Source organism: Equus przewalskii, chromosome 13 (assembly GCF_037783145.1).
Source record: "Equus przewalskii isolate Varuska chromosome 13, EquPr2, whole genome shotgun sequence".
Lineage (NCBI taxonomy): Eukaryota > Metazoa > Chordata > Mammalia > Perissodactyla > Equidae > Equus > Equus przewalskii.
Window position 1 is genome coordinate 37785972 of NC_091843.1, and position 16956 is coordinate 37802927.

A 16956-nucleotide genomic window follows, 5' to 3' on the forward strand; every position below is an offset into this window, starting at 1 on the left:
ATACACAAGCCCCTGCCTGTCATACTGCAAAAGTTTGGTCAAGAACAAAAGCAGGTTTCTATTGGCACTATGGGCTGTTCCGAGACTTCAGAGGAATCTCTAGAAGATGACTGGCACAACAAGCTGGACTCTCCCTTAGGCTCAGGGAGGAATCTCCTTCCATTAACTGAAGTGAAACAGCACCTCCGGGGAAAGAATGCCTGTGGTCAGGCCATGGGCCCCTTCCTGCCCCAACCTCAGCAACGGAGAGGATTCCTTTGTTCTTGCTGAGCCTGTTTACTGACTTCTCTGGATTGTGCTACCCATTTGACACAATTTAAAGGGATGAACCAGTCAGTTGAGTGGCTGTGTGAATGTTGTGGCAGTCGGTCACTTTAGGTCCTGCTTGAGCAGGTCCTCAAGTGTCGTTTGAGAAAATGGGAGCAGTTATATAAGCAGCAAGATTTGGATCAACTTGGGAGTGTTTGGGTTGAGAAGGAAGGACCCTATTACCTTGAATTCATTCTGGCCCATCCTTCTCTGAGATCGTAGTAAGGTTTCTTCACGTGAGGGCTTATCTCTGCTTGCTATGCCAGGGTGGGGGTGGAGGTGGGTGTTGTAGTGAGAGGCATTACAGTACCCTGGAAACCACCTGGGCTTTGGACTCAGGCAGACTTCCATGGTTCCATGCTTGGCTTCATGATTACTAGTGTTTGACCTTGAGAAGTCACTGGTTTCTTTGAACCTTAATTTCCTTCTGTGTAAAATGGGAATAGTTAAGAGTCTCTCCCTTACAGTCTCTCCCTTATATATAGTTGTCATGAGGGTTAGAGATAAGTAAATATCAAATATGGTGTTTGGCAGGTGCTCAATAAATGGCAGCTGCCATTGTAATTACCACGATCCTCTATTTTGAGGCACCAATGATAATAGCAATAATGTCAATTTTTGCCATTGATAATGGTAAAATAAGCCATTGAGTTAATTTTATCTTTCCAGAAACAAACAAACATGAAATTAAATATACTCGCTTAAAAACTGTCTATAGTGGCTCTTGTTTATTCATATACTTATGTATGAGTCGCTCTTTCTGTAGAATCAGTTAGGCTATAGGTATTTTTCACATTAATTAAGTTGTGTTTCATATTTAGTTCTTATCATAAAGTGTTACTTTGGAGTTCTGTGATGCTTTTCGGAAAGTAGATTACTCATGATCTTGATGCCTTGGTACATTTAAGATTAGCAGTGTAATTCTGAGGCTTATGGGTCTGGCGACATTCTCTTTGGCTAAATCCATAGTTTTATTTCCCCTGAACTGATCACATATTGCTGGAAGTTAAATAGCTGGAAACTTCTGACAATTAGATGTTCGTCATTTAAATGCCGGCCCTTTAGACTTTGAAAATTCTGTGATCTGTTCCAGATTTGGTGATTTCTACTCCATTTAATTAAATTGCATATGATAGGCAATCTCTTGCATGCACAATAGATTTTTCTTTCAATATTGCATTATAGTGAAATTTTTTGAGTGTATGTGAAGTAATATCAGGGACCGTAATTTGAGTTAAAATTCAACTGCATTTTATGTTAACATTTGCAGAAAACTCAACTGAGTCAGTAATCAGATAACCTGTATTTAGCTAAATCCACACTTGAACAGCAGTATCAGCTGTATTATCACTGACTTCTCTGCCTGCAGCCCACAGGTTTCTTTCAACATCTATTGTAGAATGCAGCCAGATTTCAGACACTAAAATGTGAAAAATCTATGCATCTTAAAATAGAGGAAATGTGGTATTTTAGTGTTAATGATGATTATAAGTGTCAGTGGCTGGGTCCAGGCAGCTTGCTTGTTGGGAGTTTGAAAGGTACCATAGGTTCTGCAGGCAAGAGTGGCTGCTGTTCAAATCCTGGTTCCACCGCCTTAACAGGCTGAGTGACCTTGGGCAAGGTATTTATCTCTCACCAGAATGTGTGCACCATATATAGTCAGGAATTTTGTCTGTCTTATGGTCACTGCTAGAGTGGTATCAGGTTCATGGTAGACACTAAAAAAATATCTCTTGAATGAATAAGTAAAAGAAGCTCTCTAAGTCTCAGTTTTCTCATCTGTAAAAGGAGGGTAATGATAGTGTTGTATCTAATAGAGTTGCTCTGGAGATGAAACAAGATGACACATGGAAAGTGCTTTGCACACAGGAAGTGTTCATTACCGTAAGATATGATTATTGCTGCTATTATTAGTAGTAGTCCTACTGCTGCTAGTAGTCGTAATAGTAGTAGTAGTTGTAAGAGTTGACTGGGGTCTTTCTTAAGGGGACGCTTTTCCAAGAGCCCCTATTGGTCTGGATGGTTGGCATGACCTGGGGCTTGGTGCCTATCAGGGGCTGAGAGTGGTAGTGGCCTCTTGCGCCCCAGCACCCCCAACCCTGTCTGGGCCTCTCCCAGGGCTCAGATACCGTTCTTCTTCCCACTTCACTTGCTTTTGCCCATGCCGTATCTCCTTCCCTGTACTCTAACTCCTTGAAGGCTGTGTGGGTACCTCAGCCATCTCTGTGTCACGCACCGTGCCTGACACAGTGCCCCGGAGGCACCAGCAGGTGCTCATCAGACCTTCCCTGAGGGAGTGAAGAGGCAGGCTGGGGCTGGGCTTTGCTCTGAGCCAGCTGAGGTTATGGGAATAATTTTAACATTTTCCTGGAGAATAAGGACAAATGTGGGAACTAGAGGTCAGAGAAGGGCATGGATCTTTGCCATTTTCTCTCTTGTTTTTCCTTCGTGTAGTTTTTGGTTTTGTTTTAAAATTCCTGTTATTTGAGAGAGGACAAAAGGATCTGTGGGAGTCACAAAGCCACTAGTTCTTCGGGTAGGGCCTTCCCCTTCCTCCCCGACCCTCACCCCACCCCGAGAAAGAGGCAAGATGCAGAGGAGCAAGTCCCTCCCAGTTGCCTGAGTCTTCCACGTGGGAGGTGATGCAGGGTCAGAGCGAAGCCTGTGCGCAAATAGCCTGTTTCTTGTGTTCCCCTTGGAGGCTCTGACCACGGACAACTCGGTGACCCAGCGGCAGGGGAGGCAACCTTCTGGGACAAACACACTCTAAGGAGAAGAGATAAGACTCCTGAGTTCCATGCAGTTTTGCTTCTGAATTGCTAGTTATTGGACTTTTTGAATCTTTGCTTTCTTAGCTGGTAAATATGTTTCTACTTCTCACGAATTCCATCCCTTCTTATGAAACTTGAGGCTTTTCAGAGTGAAATGGCCCACATTTTCACACATACAGGTCAGGAAGAAAGTGGCTAGGTCTCTTCAAAAAATTAGGTTAGTGTCAAGTATGTGTTGTAATGAGAACTACTGGTTAGTTTCTCTCTGCACGATCACATTTTTTAATGTGCTATTATCTCCTAAAACTGTAAGCAGGGGCCAAATTCTGATACCTTATCTCCTGGAAGGGTAATTAGGCCCTGGTCTCCGGGGATCATTAGTGTTGTGTGCCCTCCTGTCTGAATTCCTAGCCTCCCCAGCCAGCAATGGGTGTGAGATAAAGGCTGGACCTCTTCACCCAGTAGGCTGGGCTTGAGTGCTTGCTGCTGAGACATTATCTGGTGATTGAGCAGGTATATCCTATGCCTGGGCTGGGCTGTTGGCAGCCCTGCCTTGCTCTGAGGTCAGCATTAGAGCTGCCAACTTCTCAGACTGCAAACAATGATCTGGCCTGGGCCCCTGCCTCAGCATTACTTTTTTTGCTCTTCTCCTTCGGAGAGTGCAATTCAATAAGCATCTATGAGCAGAATACCATAGCACTATGACCAACAGTCTACCTTGACTGCTCACTGTTCTCCAGCTACATTTCACAAAAAATATTTTTTTAAAAAATGTGGCATTTGTATTGAAGTGAGTTCAGAGACATGAACAAATAAAAGTGGGAAGCTCAACTTTTTGCAAAGTGAAACACTCACATAGCTAGCACCCAGATCAAGAACCAGAACCTGGGACTCCCTTCTGTCATTACCCCCAAACATGAGAAGTGTAGCTACTATCTTAACTTCTTATAGGTCAGTTTTGCCAGTTTTTGAACTTTATATAAATGAAATACCAGTGTGTGTTGTATGCTTTTGTGTCTGACTTCTTTTTGCCCAGCATACTGTTTTGCACATTTCTAGTTCTTACAATAACTCACAAGGCAGACATTATTGTCTCCATTTTGCAGAGGAGGAAACTAAAGCTTCCTAATGGTAGATAGTTCTGTGATTTGAAGCTGAGCGTGCCTGCCTACCAGGCCCCTGCTGTTTATTAATGATCCCCGACTGAGAGACAGAGGTGAGTGATACTTAGTCATTACTATTTAAGCACTCAGTCTGGTGGGCCGACAGACCGAAAACATGAATCCATAATATGTGGCCGAGAGAGGTCGTTGCCTGTCATCAAAGTTGGAGGAAAACACCCTGGAGTATTTTATTCCAGGTTGCTGGTTGAAGGCCGTATAGAAAAGGGACTATTAGAGCTTAAACTTGGAGAACGCGAGTAGGATTTTGGACAGCCATTCAGGTTGAAGGAATTGTAGTAATAAAGACATAAAAGTTTGTAGTAAGTTACTGTGCTTGGGGGAAAAGTAACCCGTGTGATGAGAATCAAAGGTCTTTGCGGGGGATAGTGGGAGAGGAGGCTGAGAAGGGAGTGGGGGTCTGTGGAGAGAGTTAAGGAATGAGGACTTTCTTCTCTGGGTCAGTATTTACCCAACTGTGTGCCATAAAACTACAATATTGTGAGACGTTTGTAGGGGTTTAGGTAAAAGAAAAGAAGGAAGGTTCTCAGGTCAGATCCACTTAGGAGTCAGCGACTAAACAAACAAACTACGTTAAGGAACTGCAGGACATGTCAGAGCTTTTTTTGTTAATGAGCTTTGTGAATCTCTAAAGGGAGTTCAGGCGTGTGGCATGATGTGTTGCCCAGGCTCATTTGGTCCCAGAACCCCTTTGCTCCCGGAACCCCTTTGCTTCAGAATGTCTCCTGCCTGTAGAATTCCAAGGAACACGTTATAGAGAATGGTCTTGAGAGCACCTTTGGTTGCCACAAATATTCTATGATTTATTGCATCTGTTGTTTTTCCTTTTGGCAGTTCATTTCATTAATGACGTATAATTTTTGGTTGTGAGTCCATCTTCAGAGGGTATTATGTTCATGGTAGTCTGGGTTGCCCTGGGCTGTGGAGGTGCCCCTATAGGGCAAGTTTACTGGTTAGGAAACAGTTTTTATATTATTTTTTTGTCTTGAGTTTCCCCTGTACCACCTGGATAATGTCAGTTCAAACCCCACATGTGTATGTGGCGTGAGCTTTGGGTTCTGATTTCTTGAAGAGGAAGTTTTTATTCCCCCGGCCACAAGAGATGGCAAGCTTCCTTCCCCTTCCCATGGCAGACAGGTGGGGTTCATCTAGCCCCACTTTTACAGCTAGGGCAACACTGTGGTCTGTGTCCTAGGAGTAGCCTAGGCATTCTGCTGATGGGACTCCAGTCCCAAACCCTTAAAGCTCATGTGTGAACTCTAGAGGCCTGTGAGCCATTTTGTCCTCAGCTTCCATTCAGCTCCCAGACTTGAATTCCTTCTCATCTAAAACACTTGGGCATTTCCCTCGTGCTTTTGAGTATGGCTCAAATCTTATTTTTTTTTGTAGTACATCCTTTTCATGTGCTTGAAGCTATAGGGGAAGATTTCCTTCCATGTCAGCTCAGTTCACCATATTGACTGGAAGGCATTCTCCATCCCCGTGTCAGGCTCCAATCATTTTGGGATTCATGTCTCTCAGCTTGCAAGCATTTTTATCGAAAACCATTGTGCTTCAGTCCTTTTCTTTGTCCATTGCAGAATCATGGTGAATGTCTTTTTGCTGGCTGTATGCAGCAGTGGAAAGCTGAAGAAGCATTTCCAAGCAAGGTGGTGTCACTGTTTTAGTTTTGTCATCATTTTTGTTTATATGAAGTCAGATATCTGGCAGTGTACTATTGTAGGAAGAGAACCGTATGCCCAATCCTTCCTGCTTTGATTAATTTATTCATTCTCAAGAAGCATTTATTGAGTGCTGTCTATGTAGCAGATAGTGTGTTAGTCGCAGGAGAGACAATGATGAACAGATAAACACAAGATCCCTGCCTTCATGGAACTTAGAATCACATGAGGGAGACGGATTTTATCAAATATTTACACCAATAAATATATAGCTGCAAACTGTGCCATGTGCCGCGGAGGAAATGGACAGGGTGCTGTGAAAGCGTCACTTGAAAGCTGTGGTTCTAGTTGCTGCTCTGTCACCAATTAGCCAGGTCATGTTGGGCAGACCACTTTCCCTACTCTCTGCCTTACTTTCCCTTTTGTGAGTGACTCTAGCGGTATTACAGGGCCCTTGTGAGTCTGAAAAAAAGCAACTACAAGAAAGAGCTTTTAAGTACCCTATAAACTTTTATGATAATGGTACTGTCAGAAAGATGAATGCAACTGGGTAGATCTTCTAGAGTCTGGGGAGCCTTCAGACCAGGAACTCTCCCAGCCAGTAATATGCTAGTAAATGCTTAACGACTGGCTCTCCAAAAAAATTTCCAAAAGCCCCGATTCGTTTGCTGATTCATTTGCCAATTTCCATGGTGTAAATATTTCCACCAAGACTGATTTCAAACTACCAGTGTAATGTCCCTAAACACTGAGTTGGGGAAAAAACATGCATGATGAGCTCCAGCACCAGCACACCACCGCTCCCAGCTGTCCTTGGTGTTGTGTGTGTCTATGAGTTGGGAGTTTGGCTAACATAACTCTTGTTAAGCTTTGGTTTAAGAAACAACAGCAGAAATCTGACAGAATTATTCTTGTGTCTAGAAGTGCTGTCTTATTGATTTAAAATCATGGCAGCAAATTTGGCAAATGCTATTCGCTCGACCCCTGGGAAAGAAAATGGTACGTACTGGGGATGCACCAGGAGGGCTTAAAGGATTGTAATGAAGATGATGGGTGTAGGAGTGTGGTTTCCCAACTCACCAGCGTGCCCAGCTTTCTCAACTAATTGTGCCTCTGAGATGCAGTATTGCCTAACGTGAGAACTTGGAATTTTGGAATTAGAGGTGAGTTCACATCCCAGATCCACTATTTCCTGCCAGTATGACCTTGGACAAGTTGCTAACCTCTCTGAGGCTGTTTCCTCATGTGTAAAATGTGAGCAGTGATACCTACTTCACAGGTTTTTGGTGCACTAAATGAGATCCTGTGTGTAAAATGCCTGGCATGTGCCTGTTGTTAGTGATAAAGTTAGTCCTTCTCAGATCTTGAGTAACAAATCAGGTCCATGTGCAGGATCCTAGCCTTTCCCCTGACGTTCTCAAAATCAGCTTATTTTCTCCTGGCCTGTGTTTTGCTGAGAATCACCCTTAACTGGATCTTTCCCCTTGCCAAGTCACTGCCCTGCCCATTTTAACGTGAGTCCTTCTTGATTCTCAAACACATTTTGAAAGCAGAGGTAAGTGCCCCAGAGTTCCCCACTTTACTCAAAGTGTGCAGGTACAGTCCGGCTTGGCAGCCTGTGTAACGAGAGTGGTGGGTAGAAGGATCAGGTTCATCTGGTGTGCTCTGGCCAAGGCTTGTGCTTACTTTGGAAGCGTGGTGAGCCAGGGACTGTGAAATCCAATTTTCTCCAACTCCTTTCCACATAGCAACCTTGTAGCAGTGAAGAAATTGGTTCTGGAACATGAAGCAGTGAGGAAATGTTGCTATTTCTTTGTTTAAAAGTGAAACCCTAAACAGGCCTTGTGTCAGCTGATTATTTCATCGTGGGACTCATAAAAAGTATTTTCATCTAAGTAGACATCACTCTATCCCATGATTGAAGCCATAGGGTCTCTGCTTAGATTTTATAGACCAGGGGTTGACACAGTTTTCCTATAAAAGGCCAGATAGTAAATATTTTAGGGTTTGGGGTCCCAATTCACCTCTGCTGTTGCAGTGCGAAGGCAGCCGCAGACAATATGTAAATGAGTGAGTGTGGCTGTGTTCCAATAGAATTTTATTTATGAAAACAGGTGGCAGCTGAATGTGGCCTGTGGGCTGTAGTCTGCCAACTGCTGCTGTAGACGTTTGAGAGGCCACTGAGGACTATGGGTGAGAGCATGAGCACTGAGTGGGGTTTGTGTGCATCCAGCCCTGCTGCTTCCTGGCTCTGGACTTAAGCGAGTTGCTTAGTAAGGGGCAGGAGCGTCTACTCTTTGGGTTCTCATGAGAGTCCAGGGAGACATGTCTCTGAGGAGTGTGGTGCAGGGCCTGGCATGTGGTGGATACCAGCTGCTGCTGCTGCTGTTACTCAGTGCCCCCTTGCCTCTGCCAGTCTCTTGATGGGAGGGGCTGTTGAGAATGATTTTAGGCACACTGAAGGCTAAAGCTAGTTGGCAGTTTATTTGCTTGTCTATTTTTCAACCACGAAGTCTAAAAGCAAAAAATATGCAGCCTTCTCTAGTTGCTGAGAAGGTCACCATTGTTGCCTGTGCTGTGGCTTTCACAGCTGAGTAGGTAAACAGTGCAACCAAGTGGGACCAGTTAGACAAGTCAAGCCAAAAATAAAGATAAGGTTAAATATCGACTTCATTAGACTCAGCTTGCCTGTTGGCTTTTATAACAAAGACTAGGCTGGTTAATGGGGATGGGCATGATCAGTAAACCCTACCTTCTCAAGGACTTGCAGTTCATTCTTCTGCAAAGCTTTCTCAACCAGCCACCTGCTCTGTGCCTGACATTGTGCTAGGTGGCAGGAGGTGCAGAGACAGGGCAGGAGGTGCAGAGACAGAACAGGAACCCTTTTCACCCTGTAAGAGCTCACAGTCTAGTCAAGTGGAGCAGAAGGAAGTGTAGATAACCACAATGCAAGGCAGAAGGGGACTGTGGCTGCCCACCACCTAACCCAGCAAAGCCAGACTTCTCCAGCATCCTTTGGTCTGCAGTCTGCTCTGCTCCAGCCTGGGCAGATTCCACTGCCTTCTTACATGCTTATTCTGAACTCATTTGACCATTCATTCATTAAAAAAGTATTTGAGTGTGTATTATGTGCCAGCAAATAAGACAAGGTCCCTGTTCTCATGGATCTTAAGGGCTAGTTGAAGAAACACAGTTATTCACAAAACAATGCTGTGAGGGTGAGAGACATAGCTGTATAAGATATAATAATAAAAAAACCGAACTAGACAAGGAGGATTTCCATGGTGTGTGTTTGTTTGTACACATGTAGGTTATTTTATACAGAAATGGGAGCAAACACTGCATACATACTGCGTCTCTCCTTCTGTCCCATTCCATTCATTCTCTTTCCTTCCCTTCCTTTCTGATGGATTCCTTTCTGAGTCCTTGTCCAATTTGAGCTATACCCGACCTGACTTAAGTATGTATTTAGGAAATAGGACCAAGCATTTTAGGGGCAAAGCATCATTAGCATGTCAATACACACAAAAAATATAGTTATGTTAAGAAAAATTAGAGGTTTCTTCCTCCTCCCTCCCCACCCCCCCAGGAGACATGGCTTCCATTTCAACTTGTAAAATTTGAAATTGTAAATTTTGTTGCAGTATTTTTCCATTTCCCTTAGAATTTCTTTTCTTCTCCCTTCCACTTTTTATTTTGAAAAATGTCAAACTTATAGTAAAGTTTGAAAGAATGAATGTTCATATTCTCTTTACCTAGATTCACCAGTTAACATTTTGCCTCATTTGCTTTCTCTCTCTCTCTACAGATTTAACCTTTTATTTTGCTGAATCATTTGACAGTAAATTTCAGGTATTATGACACTTCATTCCTAAACACTTTAGCCTGTACCTTCTAAGAACAAGGAAATTCTCTTTTCTACCCATAAGACCATTATCATACCAAAGAAATTTAATACTGGTACAATAATATATGGTCGGTATTCAAATTTCCTAACAGTTTCAAGAGAGTCCTTTATGGCTGTTTCTTTTTAATCCATGATCTAATCATGAATCATTCATTGGGTTTAGTTCTCATGTCTCTAAATCCCCTTAATCTAGGACTGTCTCCCTGCCCTTTTTTTTTTTTTTTTTTTAAATCTTTTGTAATATTCACAGTTTTGATGAATCCAGGCCAGCTGTCTTGTAGAGTGTTCTAAACATGGAGTTGTCTGATTGTTTCCTACGAGATTCAGGTTGCACATTTTAGGAAGAATATCATAGGGGATGCTGTGTCCTTCCCATTGAATCACAATCAGGAATACGGTGTAAGTTTGTCCTGTTATTGGTGGTTCTAACTTTGATTGCTTGTTATAGGTTGTATCTGCCCATTTGAGGCTATCTTCACCTGCCTCGTAATTAATAAGTAATCTGTGAAATGCTATGTTGAGAACAGTGAATATCTTGTTCCCTAACTTTTCAATGACTTTAGCATCCTTTGATGATCTTTGCTGAATCAGGTACCATATTGGTGGTTGCAAAATGATGTTTTTCTAATTCTATCATTCTTTCTACATTTATTACCAGGCATTTTTCTGTGAATGAGAGCCCTTCCTGTACTTATTTCAGTATCTTTATGGACTCATGGATTCCTTTTTTATTCATTGTGTTATGATCCATTAACTATCTTTTTCTTTTAACTAAGAACATTTTAAATTGAGGTATGATTTACACACAGCAAAATGTATAGATATTAATTGTACAATTTGATTATTTTTGACAAATACACATGCACATGTAACTCCCACCCTATAAAGATGCAGAACATATCCATCGCCACGAAAAGTTTCCTTTGGCTCCCCCAGCCCCGTGAGCAGCACTGATCTGATTTCTTCATTATTCTATTTGATGTTTAAATTGTCCCAAATGTTGGCAGTGAAAGTTCCATTAAGTTTGAGCACCTTCTTGCTTTCTAGCACAAGAAAGTATTCTGTTTTATTCTTAGTTACTATTCCTACTCCTACCACCACTACTACTGCTAATTATTATTATTATTATTGTTTTCCACCAGCTGAAACTATCTTGCGGTATGAATACTAGTTTCACCATTTCTCCATTGTGGGCTTTAGGTTGTTTCCTTTTTTATCCTGTTGCAAAAATGCTGCAGCAGACATCTTAGAACACATATTCTTGCACCACTTTTGTGAATATTTTTGTAGGCTAGAGCTCTAGCAGTGGTATTTCTAGGTCAAAGAATATGCACATTTAAGTTTTTGGTTGATATTGCTAAATTCTTCCCTCCTGTCTTAAAAAGCCTCGTTAATTGTTTCCACAAACAGCGCTGGTTTCCCAGCAGCCTTACCAACATCGAATTGTATCTGACTGTGTGTATATGGTAGAGCAGGGTTTGAATTTGGACTTATCCTCGAGCAAGGCAAATATCCAAACCATAGATCCTCCTTTTTGGTTCCAAGCCCAGTTTTGATTTGTACAGAAATGAAATCTCTCCTCAAAGGAGAGGTTAAACCCAAGGAGAAATTTTTGCCACTCTTTGTCATTCGGTGTCACATTCACCATTACACCAACTTTTGGCAGAGGATGTGCTTATGTTTTTATTCTGCGTTAACCAAACATGGGAGATAAATGAAAAGGGGGGGCATGAGGGGAATGATGACATTGCTCCTGGGGCTGCTGGTCCTCTTGAGCAGTTTTTATAAAATTGGGTTCTCAGTCACTGTTCTGTGTTTCTGCCCTTAAATAACTATTGAAACTGATATTTATTTGCAGTGAATCTGGATGATTCTACATTCAGGGTAGCGGGTTTAGCAGAACGTTTGTGAGTGCGTGTGCAATCACTCTCTGATGTCAGCTAGCAAACAAAGACTTTCTGTTTCTGTTTTATTTTAAATATTGGACCTTAGATTAAACACCTTTGTGGATGGCTTATAGCGTTCTTTTGTTTTTTGTTTTTTTTTTTCTCTTTTCAGGTTAGGAATTTGTTTGAAAGCTGTTGTCTCTTTGCTAAAGTTTCCTGGGTTGATTTTCTTTATAGGTATTTGAAGCTGTGATTTCGTGGATCAATTATGAGAAAGAAACCCGTTTAGAGCACATGGCAAAGCTGATGGAACATGTCCGTCTCCCTCTCTTGCCTAGGGATTACCTGGTTCAGGTGAGTGCTGTGCTGTGTGAAGAACCAAGTACCTCTCTGCTTACCCCAGCCTCTAGGAATAGCAGTGGGCAACCCTGGTTGTATGGGGTGCTTGAGGAGTTTTACGGGTCTTTTGTATGCATTGAGGGCACCAACCCACTGGGCTATGTGTGAGTCGTGGTAGTGTAAGGTTTAAGAGCATAGGCTTTTGAATAAGACACCGAGGTTTCAGTCCCTGCTCTACTACGTGTTAGCTTGGAGTTTTTATTTAACCTCTTCAAGCCTCAGTTTCTTCTTCCATGGAAGGGAAATTATAATAGAGCCCAGTGGGGTTGTTGTGGGGACCAAAGGAGTTACAGACAAGTCAGGTGTTTAGCATGGAGCCAGGCATAACAAACATTCGATAGAAATTAGCTGCTTTTATTGTGAAGGACCAAAGCAAGAAGGGTCATTTCCATAATGTCCCTATGTTTCTTTTCGCCTTAGTTTTAGGCAACTTGGGCCTCCATTTAGGACTATAAAAACCAGCTCCTCACAGGTGCCTGGAACACATTATATCTGCTTCCTCTGAGAACATGGTGCCATATGTTTTCTCATTTAATCCTTGTAACAACCCTGTGAGCAGAGATTATAACCTGCTTTTTACAAATTTGGGTCCTGAGGCTTATGGAGGTTGGGATTTATCTGGTGTCATCAGCTAGGAGGAGGCAGGTTCAGGATTCAAATCCAAGTCACCAGGCCCTAAAGCACACACCTTCCACTAAGCAGGCTGCTGCCTTTAATCCTCTCTGTTCTGTTTATCCATTACATGTCTTATTTTGTATAGTAAATGGCATTAGATACTTTTACAAGCAGGCAGAGGATAAAACTTTAAACGTGTGAGCAAAGCAAAATACCGAGGCAGTAGGCCAACCCTCAGCTATCCCCAAGAAGTCTCTGGAAAGAATGGAAGGTGTGAAGCAAGGATAAGAGGAGATTCAGCAGCCAGCAGCCTAGCTCGGTCCCTTCCCAGCCATCTAACACTGGGCAAATGCTCAAACTTTTTAACCCTCAGTCTTCTCATCTGGCAAAAATAGCACCTGCCCTTATAGGATTGTGAGTAGAATGAGATAATCCATGTAAAGGCTGTAATCCAGTGTTGACTGAATCCTAGTTGACATTACTACAGTCTTCATGAGCACTGCTGCCGTTGGTAGTAGTGAGAGACACAGTACCCTCACAAGTTCTTGTAAAGTCCCCAGCTCATGACACTGTTGACCACAGGCCTGAAGGGTCCCTAAAATGTTCTCTGAGTCTCTGAACCACAGCCCTCTTCTCAGGTGCTGTGCCCTGCATTTTACACTTTCGATGGTACCACTGCCACCTGGTGGCAGCATATCCTTCTTGTAGAAATGATAAAGTCCCCTAAGTGGAGGGACTGAAAGGGCCTGAGCCCCCAGTGTCAGAGACAAACCTTCCGCTGTCCTGTGGGAAACTGATCAAAGGTAGAGGTGGACATCTGGCCTCCAGTGCAGTCTTGCTTCCACAGTGGGGAAGGGCAGCTGTGGACCTGGCTTCCAGAGAAAGCTAAAGGGGCCTTAGAGACCCCTAGTTACAGCCTCTATTAGGTATCCACAATTGAACCTTAACAAAGACATTGGAACGTAGTTCCTGGGTTATTATGGCAAAGTAGGGTTTAGATCTGGAGAAGAAGGGATCAGAGGCAGTGGGCATGAGAACTGTTGTGTTGGACCCCCTTTTTTTTTTTTTAAAAAGGGCATTTGTCAGGCCTTTTTTTTCTTAACAAAGGGCTCTTTTCAGAATACTCTGGAAAAGGATGCTTCATTAGCACTCTTTTGACCTTGCAACTTCAAACTAGTTTAATGTGCTAGGGATGGCTGATCACGGTGGAGGAGGAGGTGTAGAGAAAGCCCTTGGCAGACCTACTCTGACTTCTAGGGGAGGTATTTTTTTGTTTCTGTCTTTTCAATAGCTACCATTTATTAGCCTTGTATTAAATATTTAAAAATATTGTACTAAGTGTACAACATGCTATATCTTAAAATTAAAAAAAATAGGGCCGGCCCGGTGGCACAGTGGTTATGTGCGCACGTTCTGCTTCTCGGCGGCCTGGGGTTCGCTGGTTCGGATCCCAGATGTGGACATGGCACCGCTTGGCAAAAGCCATGCTGTGGTAGGCGTCCCATGTATAAAGTAGAGGAGGATGGGCATGGATGTTAGTTCAGGGCTCATCTTCCTCAGCAAAAAGAGGAGGATTAGCAGTAGTTAGCTCAGGGCTAATCTTCCTCAAAAAAAAAAAAAAAGTATGTAACATAAACTTCATCATTTTAACCATTTTTAAGTGTACAAGTTAGTGGCGTTAATTGCATTCTCCATCCTGTACAACCATCACCATATCCATTTCTAAAACTTTTTCATCTCCCCGAAGTGAAACTCTAGCCATGAAGTACTAACTCTCTGAGGGAGCTTTTCATTCAAGCTGAATGATTTCTTTGGGAAAAGTAGCTGTTCAGGCATTTCTCCTTCTTCTCAAGCTTTTTAAGAGTTCCTCTCTCACACATTTTATTTTTTTGACTGACCCTAAAAGTTTATGGTTTGTCCCAATTTGGTTCAGTCCCTCAGTGGGAGTGTAAAAAAAACCTTCCAAGAAAATGGAGTGTTCTTGGGAATCATCTCTGGGTGAAGAAGTGCCCAATTATCTCGCCGATGCTTCTTTTCCCACCAACTCTAACGCTGGCCAGCAGGTGATGGCCCTGGCCATGTTTCAATTCCTAGTTACAGGGGGGTACCCAGGAAAGGCTCAGCCAGGCCTCGTGCATGACCAGCTTGAGGGCCGAGATAATTGATGTGAGGAGGCCCTTCTTGTTCTCTGACTGGACTGAGTGCCTCAGGGTGAGAACCCTTTTCTTGTTCATTGTTTTCTTTCCGGGGTCCAGCACTGGGCTCCCCAACCAGGAGACATTCAATCAGTGTTAGCTGTTGAATGGAACTGATCTTTCCCAACAGATCCCAAACACTCCAGCAAAGAAAACATGAAGTGGCCTCCGAAGACCACACTGCCCCTTACATTTCCATCCGATAGCAATTTGACCCAGGCCAAAGGGTAGAGATTTGAGAGCTCACCAGAATGGTTTCACGCTTGGTCTTTCTCATGAGTCATTTAGGCTTGCACTTGCTGAGCACCTGCTTAAGTCCACAGCTCTGGAATCAGAGGTGAAGAAGCCACAGTCCCACCTTAGATGGGGTCCAAGATGAGGTCGATAGGTGGCACTTTTGTGCAAGACATTCTTCTGCTCTGATATCACCACCCTGTTAAGAGAATGCCTCTCTGGCCAGTTTTCTGCCTGAGTCTTTCACTTAAGAAGATGGATATGGGGGCTGGCCCAGTGGCCCAGCTGTTAAGTTTACACCTTCTGCTTCAGCGGCCCAGGTTTCGCCAGCTTGGTTCCCGGGTACAGGCTTACACACAGCTTGTCAAGCCATCTGTGGCAGGTGTTTCACAAATAAAGTAGAGGAAGATGGGCATGAATGTTAGCTCAGAGCCAGTCTTCCTCTGCAAAAAGAGGAGGATTGGTGGCGGATGTTAGCTCAGGGCTAATCTTCCTCAAAAAAAACAATTGAAAAAAAAGAAAAAAGAAGGTGGATATGAATTCTTCTTCTTGACTGTCACATTGTTTTACTCCTTACCTCCAAAGTTTGGCTCATGGATCCTGCCCTCTTCCTCTTTTCCTCCCTCTCCTCATGTCAAATGTTTGAGCGTTTTCCCTAAACACTATAATGCATTCAAACCATGTGGGAAGAAGCTTTCAGGACAACCAATTGTCTTTGTTTTTGCATAATCTAATCTCAAAATAAACAAACACATAGTCAGTGAGGTTGTGGGTAACTTTAATTTGCCCATTTTACAAAAGAGGAAACTGAGGATCAGAGGAGTTAAATGGTAGAGCTGGGATTTGTGTCCCTGTCTGTTTGATTCCAGAACTTAATCACTTACTCCACTGTGCTCACGAAATGCAGGAGGTGAGCACCAACTGTGGACCTTTCTCTTGAGGTCTGAGATCATGTGGCGTGGGTATGAATGAGTGTGGGAATGCAGGAATGACACAGCCTGGGGAGGCAGCTTGGGAAATGTGGCTGAGCTTTGCTCCTGGATCACCTGTGGGTTATTACCTCCAGACAGTCGAAGAAGAAGCTTTGATAAAGAATAACAACACCTGTAAGGACTTCCTCATCGAAGCCATGAAATACCATCTGCTCCCTCTGGATCAGAGGCTCTTGATTAAGAACCCAAGGACCAAGCCCAGGACTCCAGTCAGCTTGCCCAAGGTAAGGCCCAGCCCAGTCACTGCCAAGAGTCAGGACCGTGTCCTGGGAAAGTGGCCTTCCACTCCTGCCTCCAAGTCTTTCCTCGCCCGTGGCTGCCCTGCATCTTGGTTGTGTTTACCACTTAGGAGATGAAGTCTGCTGGTTCCTCTCGATCTGCTGGTACCTCTTTCTTCTGGGGTCTGTCTTTCTTAAGAGATTCAAGATAACCTCCAGTGTCACCAGAGAGGTTTGAGAATAACTCGGAGCTCTTCCATCTTCCCTCCTTCTTGTTTCACACCATGGTTTGGGCTCTGTTTCTATTGGAAGCAGAGGGTTAGTTGTGTGGGTCTTGACAGTGATGGCCATCATTGTCCTCTTTCTAGGCCATTATTTGAGTCTGAACAGTCCTAGTCTGGTTCCTTCCCTCACCACAGAGCCATAAAGGACAATCAGGGCTGCCAGAGGACAGAAGGGGCCTGAAAGTGTCTGACAGGTAATGAAGCAGGAGATGCAAACAGGGAAAATGAGACCTTGTGAGGGGGCAGGCAAGGGAAAGGAAGGATGCGCATAGGAGGGACTCCATGATGGAGATCTGTGCTGGGT

At 43.5% G+C, this 16956-nt stretch overlaps 1 protein-coding gene across 8 annotated transcripts in view; it reads left to right on the forward strand.

The window, feature by feature from the left end:
* The window catches only part of KLHL3 (kelch like family member 3), a 133986-nt gene that overhangs the window by 81962 nt on the left and 35068 nt on the right, over positions 1 to 16956 (forward strand). For all 8 annotated transcript variants that reach the window (XM_070570935.1, XM_070570937.1, XM_008513816.2 and 5 more), the window contains 2 exons: positions 11953 to 12069; positions 16225 to 16374. In XM_070570935.1, coding sequence (XP_070427036.1) covers positions 11953 to 12069; positions 16225 to 16374 — 267 coding nt within the window. The remainder of the gene's footprint in view (positions 1 to 11952; positions 12070 to 16224; positions 16375 to 16956) is intronic.